At 49.2% G+C, this 14,084-nt stretch overlaps 1 protein-coding gene across 2 annotated transcripts in view; it reads left to right on the top strand.

The window, feature by feature from the left end:
- CLUH (CLUH binding protein of NUMT mRNA) overlaps positions 1-13,772 on the top strand; it is a 33,300-nt gene extending 19,528 nt beyond the window's left edge. For both annotated transcript variants that reach the window (XM_085078628.1, XM_085078627.1), the window contains exons 11-26: positions 192-406; positions 928-1,032; positions 1,812-1,912; positions 3,227-3,379; positions 3,968-4,030; positions 4,684-4,928; positions 5,704-5,788; positions 6,271-6,424; positions 6,753-6,892; positions 6,996-7,076; positions 7,208-7,333; positions 7,811-7,932; positions 9,161-9,254; positions 10,044-10,178; positions 11,279-11,352; positions 11,904-13,772. In XM_085078628.1, the coding sequence (XP_084934754.1) occupies positions 192-406; positions 928-1,032; positions 1,812-1,912; positions 3,227-3,379; positions 3,968-4,030; positions 4,684-4,928; positions 5,704-5,788; positions 6,271-6,424; positions 6,753-6,892; positions 6,996-7,076; positions 7,208-7,333; positions 7,811-7,932; positions 9,161-9,254; positions 10,044-10,178; positions 11,279-11,352; positions 11,904-12,072 (2,062 nt within the window). In that variant the 3' untranslated portion in view covers positions 12,073-13,772. The remainder of the gene's footprint in view (positions 1-191; positions 407-927; positions 1,033-1,811; positions 1,913-3,226; positions 3,380-3,967; positions 4,031-4,683; positions 4,929-5,703; positions 5,789-6,270; positions 6,425-6,752; positions 6,893-6,995; positions 7,077-7,207; positions 7,334-7,810; positions 7,933-9,160; positions 9,255-10,043; positions 10,179-11,278; positions 11,353-11,903) is intronic.
- Positions 13,773-14,084: the final 312 nt, after the last annotated feature.

Below are 14,084 nucleotides of genomic sequence, written 5' to 3'. Positions count from 1 at the left end.
GGTAATGCAAACCCACTGTTTTGCTTCTTCCAATAACGCACTCCTTGGATTTTTGGGAAGTGGATGTATATCCTGCCTTTCCACAGGGAAGCTGTATGGTCTGTAATGCTAATTTGGTGGGATTTTTCCCTGCAGAGCAGGGATTCCTCTGGGATTCCGCTGTGCTGAATTGCCCTTTCCCTTTGCTGCAGGTATCTCTTATTCATGAAGCTGGCTGCACTGCAGCTGATGCAGCAGAAAGCCAACAAGCAGAGCTCAGTTGCTCTGGAAAATGGTGCCTCTCCAGAGAATGGCACCGCAGACAGCGAGAGGCCTGAGTCAGAGGATGGCAAAATAGAGGATAGCGTGACTGGACTTGATCAAGTGAAGGAGCTCGCTGAGACCATCGCATCTGACGATGGAACAGGTATTTCATCCTCAGCACAGGCCTGGTGGGCTGTCAGTGGCGGGAGCAGCGCCAGGCTGGGGGTGGTTGGGGTGATTGATGGTTGTTAAACAGGACAAGCACTGTCAGTATTGCTTGGCCTCCTTGTTAGAGCTGCTCACACCCTGGTGAAATGCTCACCCCTGGGGGCTGCATGGGTGAGTGTCTGAAGCCAGCAAGGCCACCAGTGCCTCAGCTCTGCCAGGGAGCAGGAGCAGGCCAGGCTGGCCTGTGAGGTGCAGGAGAGTGCTGGGGCCAGGCGGGAGGCGAGTGGTGCACAGGCACCTGTGGGAACCCCAGGCTTGGATTTCTGAGTGTGCTCGGAGGCTGGGAGGTCCACAGGGTTTTTGGGTCATCTTATGTGCTGTTATTCAGACTTTGCTGCTGTTCTCTGTGCCATCATTGCTGGTTTTAGTAACAGAACTTTATTTTAATTTAATAGGTAGATTTGTCACTTCCTGAACTCCAGATTCATTTGTATTCTGTTTTTCTTCCTGCTCCAGTGGATCCCAAAAGCAGAGAAGTGATTCGGAATGCTTGCAAGGCTGTAGGATCCATTAGTGACACATCATTTGATATTCGGTTTAACCCAGATATTTTCTCACCAGGTATGTGTACCCAGAGCTGGGTTCAGCCCTACAGAGGGGTGCTCTGCCCAGCCAGCTGCAGACAAAAACTGTTCTGTAGCCAAGATTGTTCCTGGCTTTTGTTTCGCTGGGCATGGTGCAGGGCTCTCTGTGATGCACTGAGATACAGAGGAGAGTAATGGATTGCAGTGCTGGAGCTGCCAAGTGCAGGCGGGGAGTGTCTCGGGGGAGGGCTGCAGGTTGCTGCCAAGAATCTTCCTGTGATTCTCTGTCATCCCAGCTGCTAGACCACATGAAAAGAAGTGGGAGGAAAAAAAATCAAATTTGATCCTCATCTAGTAGTTTACACAAAAAATAACAGTTCTAGTTGAATGACTGATGTTGGGCCCTCAGTGAAGGGCAGGGTTTGTTTTAGTAATGTTTCAGTAAGCAGTCACAGTGCCCTTCCGCAGGCACAGGCATCACATGTGGCTTTCCATGGCTGGGAGCAGTATTTTTTTATTGGTAAATTGAGAAGAAATTCCCAGATTGTTTCTGGGGGTGAATTCTGGGCAGTGTGCAGGCACATTGCAGTGGAATGGCCAAACCGTTGAGTTTGAACAGCCTAGCCACTGCCTGAACACAGCAGCCAGTGCTCTTCCCATCAAAACATGTATAGTTTGAGATAAGTTTTTGAAGCATCTTTAATTCCATGGAGACAATTACTCTTAACTTTTTACCTGCTCTTACTATGTACTTTGTGTAGAGGACTTGTTTCTGTCAGTTGCTGTGGTTGATGTTTTTCTCTTTTCCTCTCCCAGGCGTTCGCTTCCCTGAGTCGAGCAAAGAGGAGGTGCAGGATCAGAAGCAGCTGCTGAAGGATGCTGCTGCATTCCTGCTGTCGTGCCAGATCCCAGGCTTGGTAAGGAACCAAGGGCCAGCCTGGCTGCTCTGGGCAAGCAGTGGCCCTGGGGACCACGAGGAACAGCATGAGCATTGCGTGCAAGGGCACGAGGGGTTTTCCATTTCCCATCTTACATCATGGCACAATTTTTCCACCTCAATTCAACAAGCAATTTTTGGCACTAGTAATTAATAGCTATTGCTAAGAGTTTGGGACAATAGAGACCACACAAGCCATCCTCCCTAGCCCTGGGCATCCTTCGCAGCTTATTGTTTTAGCTGACCCTGGTTGTGACTCAAGCAGTGACTAATAATTTGAAGTTAACTGGGAAATTGTTCTTACTAATAGATGTCATGAAAACTCCTTCTGTAAGCCCTAAGCATTTTGGATGTTACCCATGCACCTGGCCACATAAGAAATCCCAATTTCTCCTTTCTTGGGACACTTGCTGAGCTGATGGCTAATGCAGATTCCAGAGCAGGCACTGGAACTGGCAGGGGAGAACTCATGAGTTCTGTTCCAAGAGGTCCAGGAGTTGCTGGTCTGGTGTAGGAGAGTTTTCCTTGTTGGAAGGTTTCTTCTGAACTCTAAATACACTAATTTTGTAGTCAGTACAACCTTCAGAACCAGCTATTCAGTCTTTAAATAAAAAAGGAGGGGAATGAGTCAGAAAAGGGCTTGGTGATTGCTGATTCAAGGTAGTTGATAGTCCAGTGTATAAACCCAGAACACTGCACAGGCCTGTGTGAGACCAGCTGCTGTAGCAGGTAGTCCTATGCATATCAGAGAGGAGCTGGTGTTACTCCATGACGTGAATTAAACAACTGTTTATCAGCACTGCAACACAGCTTAAAATGCAAGTGCCATTTCTCCTTATCAGCTGTGTGTGCACAGCTCCACGTACTCTTCTAATTGGAAATGTGGAGTGACCCTGAGGCCCTTGAAGAAGGGTTAGCCTGCTAGTTGCACAAGTAGGAGTTGTTTTGCCTCTGCCTCTCATGAGAGTGTAGTGCTGCTCCTTTTCCACTGAGACAGAGGGGTAAAAGTGGCCCCAGTGGCAAGGAACTCGCCCAGACTGGGCTGGCTACTGCAGTACTGCCCATGTGCCATGGTGGTCCCTGGTTCTAGAGCAGGTTACCCAGCCAAAGAGTCTTTTCTGGGGTCAGTGCCTGCCTTCAGAGTGACCCTCAGTCCCAGCTAACGAGGTGTCTGCAGTGCCATTGGCTAACACCAGTCCTGCCTCCTGGTGTGTTTTTTTTAAAATAAAAATTTAAATGGAAGTTCTCTCCTCTATGTTGTCCTCAGTGACCAAAGTCAGTACATTCCCTGCAGGTCAAGGACTGCCTGGATCACACTGTGCTCCCGATGGATGGGGCGACCTTGGCTGAGGCCATGCACCAGAGGGGCATCAACATGCGTTACCTGGGCAAAGTCATCAACTTCATCACCAAGACCCCTGGCCGTGCACAGCTGGATCACATCTATGTGAGCATCAGGCTTAACGTCAGACAGTTCACTCTGGCATTGTTTGTCCTGAGGAGGTTTCCACTTGGCCAGTTGTTCTCTCTGTGTAAAAATAAACAGCTTCAAAAATAGGGGAGGAGGGCGAAGGACCTGTAAGTGGTGGCTGGGGAGCTTTTTCTCCCAAATCCTTAATGTTTTTCATAGTATTAAGGACTGTGAGTGTCCTTTGGGGTAGAGAATTGCTTTAGGGATTCCCAAATGTAATAGTAGCTAACACAGTTGGATTTTCAGCCATGCATTTTTTTAAGCCTTTAAGATGCATCTGGGCTTTGGATCAAATTCTGAAGTGTTGTGAGTGTGGCCACCCAGGAGCAGGTGAGGGCTGGGCTGTGGCAGCCCTTGAAGCACTGGTGGAGCTGTGCTGAGCCACACTGCTGGCTTGTGGTCACCAGGCTCCAGGAGGGCTGTCAAATGCTTTTGCAGTTCTGTGCTGCAGGGAGAATAGCGTGTGTCTTCTGCAGATCTTCGTAAAAGACCATTTCAAATGCCCAGTGTATTTTTCCATTTTCTTGCCAATTGACTAAGTCTGTTCTTTATTCCTTTGGGTAGAAAATTGGAATCAGCGAATTGATCACTCGATCAGCCAAACACATCTTCAAGACATACCTCCAGGTATGATCTGCAATCTGACCTCTTGCCTCATGTGTCCTCCCTAATGACTTTTTTCCACAAACAGAGCTGTTTGGGGCTCTCCTCTCATTAGGCAGTTCCTGGGGGTTGCATGGCAACGGGAAGTACAAGCTCATTAGCACTGAAATAGGTACAGCCCTGTATGTAAGGGAATACAAGTTCCCACTTGAAGAAAGCTTTCCCAGAGAGCAATCATTCATGTTTTCCCAGATCCTCACTCATTATGTTGGAGGCTTTTAAAAGTGAAATCACAGCTTGTTTTCCTTGTAATACCTTTTCGTCTTAAACGATGTTTCTTTTGCCCTTCTAAGAAGCCTTTATAATTGGCTCAACACAACATATCCCTGTACCTGTTCACACACAGCACAGCAATACACCTGGCTTGGTTCCAGTGCCAAAATCTTCTTTGCACTGCTTTCTCTGTCCCAGGTAGCAGCCCGAAATGTAACACCACACTTGTGTGTGTAGGTGTATACTTACTCCTACATCGATATAATTCTTTCTGTGCTAGTGTCACTTGCAAGTACTGCCTTCCTCTCCTTGTGAGGATACCTGTTTCTGTAGGACTGGATGTGTGTGAGCAGTGCTGTGTGATGGCAGGTGTGTCTCTGACTGACTCTGGTGTCTCACTGTAGGGTGTGGAGCTGTCGGGTTTATCCGCCGCCATCAGCCACTTCCTCAATTGTTTTCTGAGCTCCTTCCCAAATCCCATTGCCCATCTTCCAGCTGATGAGCTGGTCTCCAAGAAGAAGAATAAGAAGAGGAAAAACAGGAACCTTGGAAATGCTGATAACACTGCATGGGCCAGCATGACCCCTCAGGAGCTATGGAAAAATATTTGTTCAGAAGCAAAGAGCTACTTTGATTTCAGTCTTGAATGGTAAGTGGAGCAGGTGACCCCAGCTTGTGCCTGGACTCACCAAACTTCTGTAGCTCTTGTTCTTTACCAGGACCTCCTTTTTTGATCTGTTTTCCGTTTTAATAAAATTTTTACCCTTGAGGGACTTTTAATTTTTAATGGAAAGAAATTGTGCTAAGAGTAGCAGGGGGGAGTGAAATTTTGAATCAGATGAAACCTATGGTGCAAAGGCAGCCAGGAAAAACAGAAGATGAAGGGAAAGCTCTCCTAAGTGTACAGAGGGGACCAGAAGGTGAGAAGCAGAAGTATAGTCAAAAGATACTTGTCTATGTCAACAGTGATTTTGGCTGAAGGCAGCTTCTGTTCCAAAAAAAGGACAGCTGCTCCTGTATGTGAGCAGAGGTGGGGAATAAGGAAGGGGCACATTGTGAGTGTTAAACTGGAAGCACCAATGAAGTGGCCCAAGAGAGAAGCCATGGCTAGTTGGATCAAAGCTTTTGATAGTTGGACAGGGATAATCCCTTCATGTCAGGGACTGCTCACTGCTCACCAAGAGCTGAAGGTATTCAGCCCAAATGCTGCAGTGGGCTTTGAGCAGAGCATGTGTAGGATTTCTGTAAAAGCACTGCTGTGCTCTGTAGGCTTTCACAGACTATGGGCAAACTCTGCAGTGTTAGTCTTGGGTTTGAGTTAGCACCTGGCTGTACAGGGACCTGTGCTTCAGGTACCCACACTGGAGGGATGTCCTTGAGCAGAAAGTCCCCTGAGAGCTGAAGCTTGTGTGTGCTTTCTGCAGTGAGAATGTTGACCAAGCAGCTGAAGTGTATAATCTACAGAAAATCACCCTGCTCCGTGAAATCTCCCTCAAAACTGGAGTCCAGGTAAGATCCACATCCTCCTTCCCTTGCCATCATGTTCTGTACTGGGGAACATGAAGAGTTAAGTGCAATGTGTTTTGCAGGCACAGCATGAGCCCCAAAAGGTCTCTGTGGTGTTCATGTTGGAATACAGGTCCCAGCTCTGAGAAAGAGATCTGTAATCTAGTTCCCTCTTAGGGTAAACTTGATGACATGACCCTTGGTAGAACAGCCAGCTTCAGAATAATTGCACTGCCTTCTTGCTCTTCTGTGGGCTTTGGGACAACTGGATGAGCTCTCCTGTCAAGGGTTTAGTGTTGTCACTGCGGTGCTGTTATGCCATGTACATGTGGCAGTGCACACCTACACCTGACCACCTTGGAGAATTCTGTCCCACGTCATGGTACAGGAGGTGTTTTGACTGTGAATCCATGTGCAGAATTTCACCCCTTCTCTGGCCTTATGCAAGGGGTGACTGTACCCTCCACTCTTTTTGGTCCATCCAGATCCTGCTGAAGGAGTACAACTTTGACAACAGGCACAAGCCCACCTTCACAGAAGAGGATATTCTCAACATCTTCCCTGTAGTGAAGCATGTAAACCCCAAAGCCTCCGATGCTTTCCACTTCTTCCAGAGCGGGCAAGCAAAGGTTCAGCAAGGTACAGAACCCACATGCCTCTGCCTCTCAGGATGACCACTGATAATGGGAGGAGCAGGGTGTGTGGGGCATGGGCACCAGGACACCCCTGCCCAATCCACTTTGGTAGAGAATCCTGATCTCCAAGACCACCTGGAACACTCCTGCTATAAAGCCACCTGTGATGAGCAAGGATGGGTCAGGGCAGTGATACCCTTACCCCAAAGAGTGACCTTTGTGTATCCCACTGCTGGTCTCACCTCACATGCAGCATGTCTCCAGCAGTGTTAGGCGTTATTTAACATACATAAATATATAAATATATATATGTGGATATATGTTTTTTTCAGGTTTCTTGAAGGAGGGCTGTGAGCTCATCAACGAAGCCTTAAACCTGTTCAACAATGTGTATGGTGCTATGCATGTAGAAATCTGTGCCTGCCTGAGGCTGCTAGCTCGGCTCAACTATATCATGGGAGATTACTCAGAGGTAAGCAGGGGCTCCAAGGGGATCTCCTCAGTCCTCTCATTCCTTCCCCATACTTGTTCAAGCTCACAGCATGGTGACTTGCTCTGGGTTCTGTTCTGTTCAGGCCTTAAGCAATCAGCAGAAAGCGGTGCTAATGAGCGAGAGGGTCCTGGGCATCGAACACCCCAACACCATCCAAGAATATGTGAGTATAGGGAGCTGGGGAGCAGCAGCACCTCAGGGGTCTGGCTGCAGTCTGTGAGCCTTAGTTTGTGTCTGCAGCTGGAAAACAGCTGCATTTTCCTCTCTTCTGCAACTTTCTTCTTCTTGTCCTAGATGCACCTGGCTCTGTACTGCTTTGCAAACAGCCAACTCTCGACAGCGCTGAACCTGCTGTACCGTGCACGCTACCTCATGCTGTTGGTATTTGGGGAGGATCACCCAGAAATGGCACTCTTAGATGTAAGTAATCTGTTTAAGAGTCTTCACGTCCCTAATCTCAAAGAAACCTCTTGGCCTTTAAGATACCCACATGATGGCTGTTGAAAACAAATGCTCAGGCAGTGCTTTTCCTCCCTGGGTTGTTACTGGTTGGTGCCATCAGATGAAGGAAAAAAGGAATTTGACCCTTTGCCTGGGAAGGTCAGCCTCTGTGCTGAGTTCTGCCCTGGGATACTGCAGATGGGGTTTGAGCACCTGTAATCCTTAGGGAAGCTCCTTTGTTTATTACATTCTTGTTGCCCTGGCATAAACTGGAGAGTTCCTTACCTCCCATGTGCCTGGCTCGTTTGAGCTGAGTTGCCTCAGGGGAGGATGGTCCCTGTCTCCAGGGGCTGCAGCCCCTTGGTAGTGACCTACCTGGGAGATCCCACTGTTCACTGGGTAGGTACTGTACTGTCAGTGTGTCTTTCCCAATGCCTGCTTGGCTTCTCTGTACAGAACAACATTGGCCTGGTGCTCCACGGGGTCATGGAGTATGACCTGTCCCTGCGGTTCCTGGAGAACGCATTGGCCATCAGCTCCAAGTATCACGGCTCCAAGTCTTTGAAGGTTGCACTGAGGTGAGGCAGGGTGGGGTACTGGGCTGGGTCACTGCTGTCAGAGTGAGCACAGTCACCAAGTGCTCACATGGGAGGGTCTGCTCTTGTGAACTGGGGATTCAGTCTTGTCCCAGAAGTCAACGTCATGGTGCAGTATGCAAGTTTGTTATTTCAAAAGATGGACATCCCTTAAGATGAATTATAGTATCTACTGTGATGCTGCTTGCTCAGAAAATCTGTCAAGATGACCCTAGTCCCTCCCTGTGGACTCTCAGTAGAAATATATATGTGGGGAGTAAAGGTTGGAGAGCCTGTAAGGGAATTACACTGGGATCCAGAGACAGCATATTAAATGCTCATGTTTAATTGTTACAGCCCTCGGGGAGGGATCTTTGAGAATCATTTAATGTGGTTTTGTCCTTTGCCATAAAGTCCTGTATTTGAATAAAAACCTTAAGTGGCTTCTGTGTGTTCCCAAGGGAGCTGGGAGTGGTGACACTTGTAGGATTGCTCCCAGTGCCCACTGCTGCAGTGCTGGATGCCTTGTCCTTCAGTGCATAACTGGTTCTATCAGCCAGCCATGGCCCAGTTCTTGCTGCCACATCACAGCCATCTGCTCTCTGTCAGGGTGCAAATCAACCTGATTAAGCACCTGCAAGAGCCTGCCTTGTTTTTCAGTAGCTGATGGATGTGCAGGCTGCAGAGAGTGTTCTGCTGTCCCTCAGTGACACTGGGATTCTTGGAGAAACCCATCCTTTCCCACAGAGTAACACTGCCAAACACAGCAATTTCTTTTTCGTTCCACAAGCACCAAGGCCAACAGTCCAAGCCAAGGCAGCTCTCCCAACTGGAGAGAGCCCAGGGGACTCAGGTGTGGCTCTGCCTGAGGGCTTAGGGCTTCCTCTCCAGTTAATAAATCCAGCCCCAAGATATTCCCATGGATGTGCCTCTCCCTTTGATTCACTGCTGTGGCCTTCAGCTTTCCTGGATGCAGGAGGAAAGATCCCCAGTTCAGCCTTTACCTCTGTAGGTCACTTCTCAGCATTCCAACAAAATCCAACCCTAATCAATGTAGTATTTGAATCCCCAGCTAGGCTGGGAAGAAGTAACTCCCAGGGTGCTGCATTGTCTCCTTTCACCCTCGTGTTAACACTTTCAGCCCAGACACAGTGATGTCACAGTCACGCTTGCTGCAGCGCAGAAATATGTCTTCTTCACAGAAGTGACTCAACCCTTTTCCTTCCCTCAGCCACCACTTGGTTGCCCGAGTGTATGAGAGCAAAGCAGAATTCCGGTCAGCTCTGCAGCATGAGAAGGAAGGCTACACCATCTACAAGAACCAGGTGATGAGCTGTGTGCTGCACACTTGTGTCCTGTCACTGTAGGGCCAGAACCGAGCAGTTCCTCTGCAAACCAGTGCCCAGCCTGGGCCTTGGGGAGGCCTTTCCTACAAACAGGCACCAGGGAATCCTTGTAGGGCCAGGGCAAAATTGCTGCCTTGTGCAGTAACTGCCACTGCTCTGCCAGGAGTCTTTGCCCAGCTTCCTGCAAGTATGTCAGTGCTCTACTCATGGCTGGACAAGCCCTTCTGTCATGGCATGGCCCCAATTTCTGGTGGGGCTTGGAAAAAACTGGTCTGTTCTTCCCATGTTTTGCACCACTAGTCTTCAAATACCAGCTCCAAACTGGTTTGGTAGTGAGCTCGCAGCCTGGCTGCTGCTCAGCGAAACTCCTGCCCCAGCCTGGGGCTGTCTGAGCACGTCTGTGGCTGCACGGTGACTCAGCGCTGCTGAGCTGGCTGAAGGCACAGCCCAGTGCGGGAAATGCTGGAATACTGGTCCTGGAAGCACAGCCAGCTTGGGGGGATGCTGGAATGCCACTCCTGGAAGAAGAGCCCAGTGCAGGGAATGCCACTCACCTGGCAATGTGCTCCCAATTCATGAAAATATGGAATGTTGGTAATAAGGCTCCTAGAGGAACTGTTTTATTGGTTTTTGAATGCCAAGGCAGGTAAAATCCATTTTGCTGAGTTCCTGTAGGGATGCTGAGCTGGCAGTATCCAGGTGTGTGCCCTGGGTTGGGTCCTGCTCTCACTTGTGATATTGAGGCTTTTTTTTCCCATTTCCCATCAGCTCGGCGAACACCACGAAAAGACCAAAGAGAGCTCAGAGTACTTGAAATACCTGACACAGCAAGCAGTCGCTCTGCAGCGCACAATGAACGAGATCTACAAGAATGGCTCCAATGCCAACATCATGCCACTGAAGGTAACCTGGAGCACTGGGGAGCATGCTGTGCCAGCAGCGAGTTCTGTCCAGCTGCTCCTGAGGGATGTGGAGTGTCACAAGGGGGTAGTGGTTGTGCTACATCAGACCCTTCCCTGGCAGAAGTCCCTGCCAAGGCAGTGGCCTCAGTGTGGTGTCACCAGTGTGGATGGAGCCTCTGTCCCTTCTGAGCAGAGCATTCCTGGCTCCAGCTCTTTCTCCCTAGCTCGGGCAGTTGGGTGCAGATGCCAGCATTGCAGGGTGCCTGGGGAAGCAGCAGGGTACAGGGACAGCTCCTGGGGTGAGAGCCTGGCACACCTCCACACAACCCTGCCCTGCTGCTGACTCACTGCCGGGGGGCAGGTTGCTCAACTCAGAAGAAGTACTTCAGTTTCCTCATCCTCAGAAATCCTGTCATCTTTTACCAGATGCTTTGTTCTCCTTCCAGGGATGTTGTGGTTGGGGAGGCTGGGCAGGGAGCACAGAGGGGCTGTCTTACCTTACATGGAGCAGGAACAACCAGCCCTCTTGGGCCCAACCCAGCTGCTCCTGCCTGCCTGCACACCTGGCAAAGCACCCAGCCTGAGCAGTGGGTGCTCTCCCTGCCAGGCTGCACCCCAGCAGATTGGGAAAGAATTCCAGCTTCGGGGAGGACAGAGTGGCACAGTGCTCTGTGGGTTGGTGTTCTCCCTATAGAGAACTGGCAAGAGACCTAAGGGGTTCATGGCATGAAGGGAGCACAAGGACCTTGAATCAAGTAAAAGTTAAGTCCTGGGAACTGGGGCCAGTGAAGAGGCTCAAACCCATAAAAGCAGCACTAAAGGATTTACCCTTGTTAGAATACTTGAAGGAGGGCAGAAAACCCAACATATTTTGGAGCTGGCACTGCACTGTATTTAACTGAAGTCCTGCAGGGTTCAGCAGGAGGTTCCTGCAGGAACTGGTGAGCTCTAGATGATGCTTGCTAACTTATGGATATACAGTGGTGGATAATGTAAATGATGCCATTTCCTCAGCTGTTGGTAAATAGTGTCTGGATGTGCTCAGCAGTTCAGAGTCCTCTCTAGGTTCTGACTCCTAAAACCTTTTCCCTTGTGATGTAGTTCACAGCTCCCAGTATGGCCAGTGTCCTGGAGCAGCTGAACATTATCAATGGAATTCTCTTCATTCCACTAAGGTACAGTGATTCTTTGGGTTATGCCTTTAGAAATCAAGTCTGTGTTGTCTTTGTTTGTGAGAGAGCAGAAACCAGCTCCCCAGGATTTGTTTGTTTTAGCCAAGATCACAATTCAGACCCTGATTAGCATCATCAAGACCACTATAAACAGCAGGACTCTTATTTTTTTTTTCATTACTATGAATTGTCTTTTAACTTCTAGTTGAAAATTTGATTGGAATGATGGTGGAAATAGATGATCTGAGCCAAGACTGTGTTGTTCTAAGGCTGTAAAAATAATCATTGGTAGTAAAACTGCAGCAGCAGCAGCTGGAGGCTGCCTGGCCATCATGGAGATGAAGCCCCTGCTCTGCCCCAGCCCCTGAGGGAGCAGATCCTGGTGCCTCTCCATTCAAACCCAGGCAGCAAACTGGGTGCTGGCCATGCTCAGGCATGGCTGAGCAGTGGGGGAGGGAGGTGTGAGGAGTGTTCCCTCCTCACTGAACACGACCTCATTGCTTCACCAGTCCCATGGCCAGTCTAATGTCTGCTCCGTCCTGCTTTCCCTTCAGCCAAAAAGACTTGGAGAACCTTAAAGCTGAGGTGCAGCGACGCCAGCAGCTCCAGGAAAGCATGAAAAGTGGGGAACAGCTGGAAGCAGAGGACAAAGCTGTGGAGGAGAAAGAGGCTGAGCCGACCATGCCTTCCGCTGCCATCCCCTTAACACAGAGCTCTGCTTAACGTGTACCTCGCTTTAAAAAAAAAGTTTAAAACACCCTTTTCTGAATCTGGCCCAGGGCCCTTGCTGCCCTTGGAGCAGCTCCTCCTTTTTGACAATGTTATTGCACTGGTACAATTAATACACAATGCAAAGAACTAATCTGAGCAATGTAATCTGTCTGCCCGAGCTTGTGTGTGCCACGCGAGGGGAAGTGGCCGGAGGCAGCACAGACCCGTGGTGGCACGCGGGGCCCTCCTGCCATGTGTGTGTCCGTGTCGTGTGTGTGCGCAGCAGTTATTTCTACTTTGTACATATGAATTCCAAATGAACTGTCTGGAGGGATGTAACATTTCTCAGGTCATTTTTATGTTGACTAAGGACACTGCTTTGCTAAACCAGTACAGAACCAGCCCCGTCACTGTTCCACGTTCTTGTAAAGCGTGGATTCCAAGCCAAAAGATTGATTTCCCCCCAGTCACGATCCAAGACTGTGCTAAGAACAGCCGTATTTGTGTCGCTCAGATGACTGAAGCCTGTGACGTGTGGAAGTGGGGGATGTACAGCATTTTCTACATCAGGATATAGCCATGGGATTCCTTTAACCATTTTTTTCTATGTTTGGTTGGCAGTTTGGCAATTCAGTGGGGTTTTGTAACATTCACATTCTAATTTTCAAGGTAAAGATATAGATAGATATATATATAGAGATATATATATATATATATATATGATATTCACTGTTCCACCTCTGCTCTGCTTGCAGCTGAGTAACTTGGGATACCGTATCCAAAGAGTGAGGGATTGATGTTTAAAAAAGCGCACAAACTTCCACTGTAGTGGAAACCCCAGTGCCTCTGAGAGGTGGGAATGCAGCAAATGAGGGCTGAGCAAAAGGGGAGTGAGGAGGGAATCACAGCTCTATTGAAGGGGGGGGAGAGGGGAGGAAAATTCAGAAATAGAGGTCTCATTTGCAACAGCAGCTGTGACAGAGCTGAGGGCCCTGAACCATACAGAATCATGAACAGAAAGTACCAGGTTGTAGGGAGGAGGTCTAAATAAAAACTGAAGTCCCCCAGCACTGAAACCTCTGGCAAATACCTTCTCTGGCCTTTTTGCACACTGGTTTTGGGACTGGCGCCAGGAGCTTCCATTGCTGGCAGTGGATGGTACTGAATGGCAGGTGCCACTAAAGAATTCCTCCTGTCCGCTCCCCTCACACACACATCCCGTGGGGTTGTCACTGTCCTCAAGCAGGTAAGATGTGGCTGCTGCAGGCCCTGGGATGCCGACAGAGTTGAATGTCCTGTTTTCCAAGCAGATCAAGCTGTAGAAGAAGGGCGGGCTGGCCGCAGCCCCTGCCACCGCCCAGCCTCTCTCTTTCTCCGTCCCTCGCGTTGTCTGTCATGGATCGTGCCCCGTGCTAATCCGCGCTGCTTCTTTTACTGACCCTTGAAGCCAAGTGCTGTCCCTGTGCTCTGTACCCTCGGTTTCCTGTCTGACCTTACAGGTATTTGTAACTCGGGGCTGGGCGGGGGAAAGAGGGAGCAGCCTCCGAAGTGTTGGAGGCAACAAAGCAGAGTCTTCACTGCGAATGAACTTGCTCCTATTAGAAAAATTCTGAATTTCCTGAAAAGCAATCAATAAATTACTACAGTGCATCTTTCCTACAAGATTTTTCTTTTACTAGTGTCTTACAGCCCATTAAAAGCTTTTTAAACTCCTGCAGGTACTTTATTGGTTTCTTTACGGTTTGGTGCAAGGTGTTGGTGGCAGCACTGGAGCCACCGCTCCTGTTCCTTTGAGCAGGAGCTGGGGGAGAGACAGGGCCAGGTGACATGGAGGCTTTAAAACCTCTAAACCAGTACCAGTCACAACCCCAGCCCAGAGAGTGCAGGACCCACAACCTCTGCTGTCAGAATCCATTCATGCTCAGGGAGGGGAGTCACTTGGCCCTCTTGTCCTGGGGAGATGTGGGAGAAGAGACACAGTGGCTCTGGGGATGTTGTACCCATGTGGAATGATGGACACAAGT

Source organism: Lichenostomus cassidix, chromosome 19 (genome assembly GCF_008360975.1).
Source record: "Lichenostomus cassidix isolate B80296 chromosome 19, HeHo_3.0, whole genome shotgun sequence".
NCBI classification, from domain to species: domain Eukaryota; kingdom Metazoa; phylum Chordata; class Aves; order Passeriformes; family Meliphagidae; genus Lichenostomus; species Lichenostomus cassidix.
Note: the sequence above shows the minus strand (reverse complement) of the source record. Positions and strands in the feature narration are given on the sequence as shown.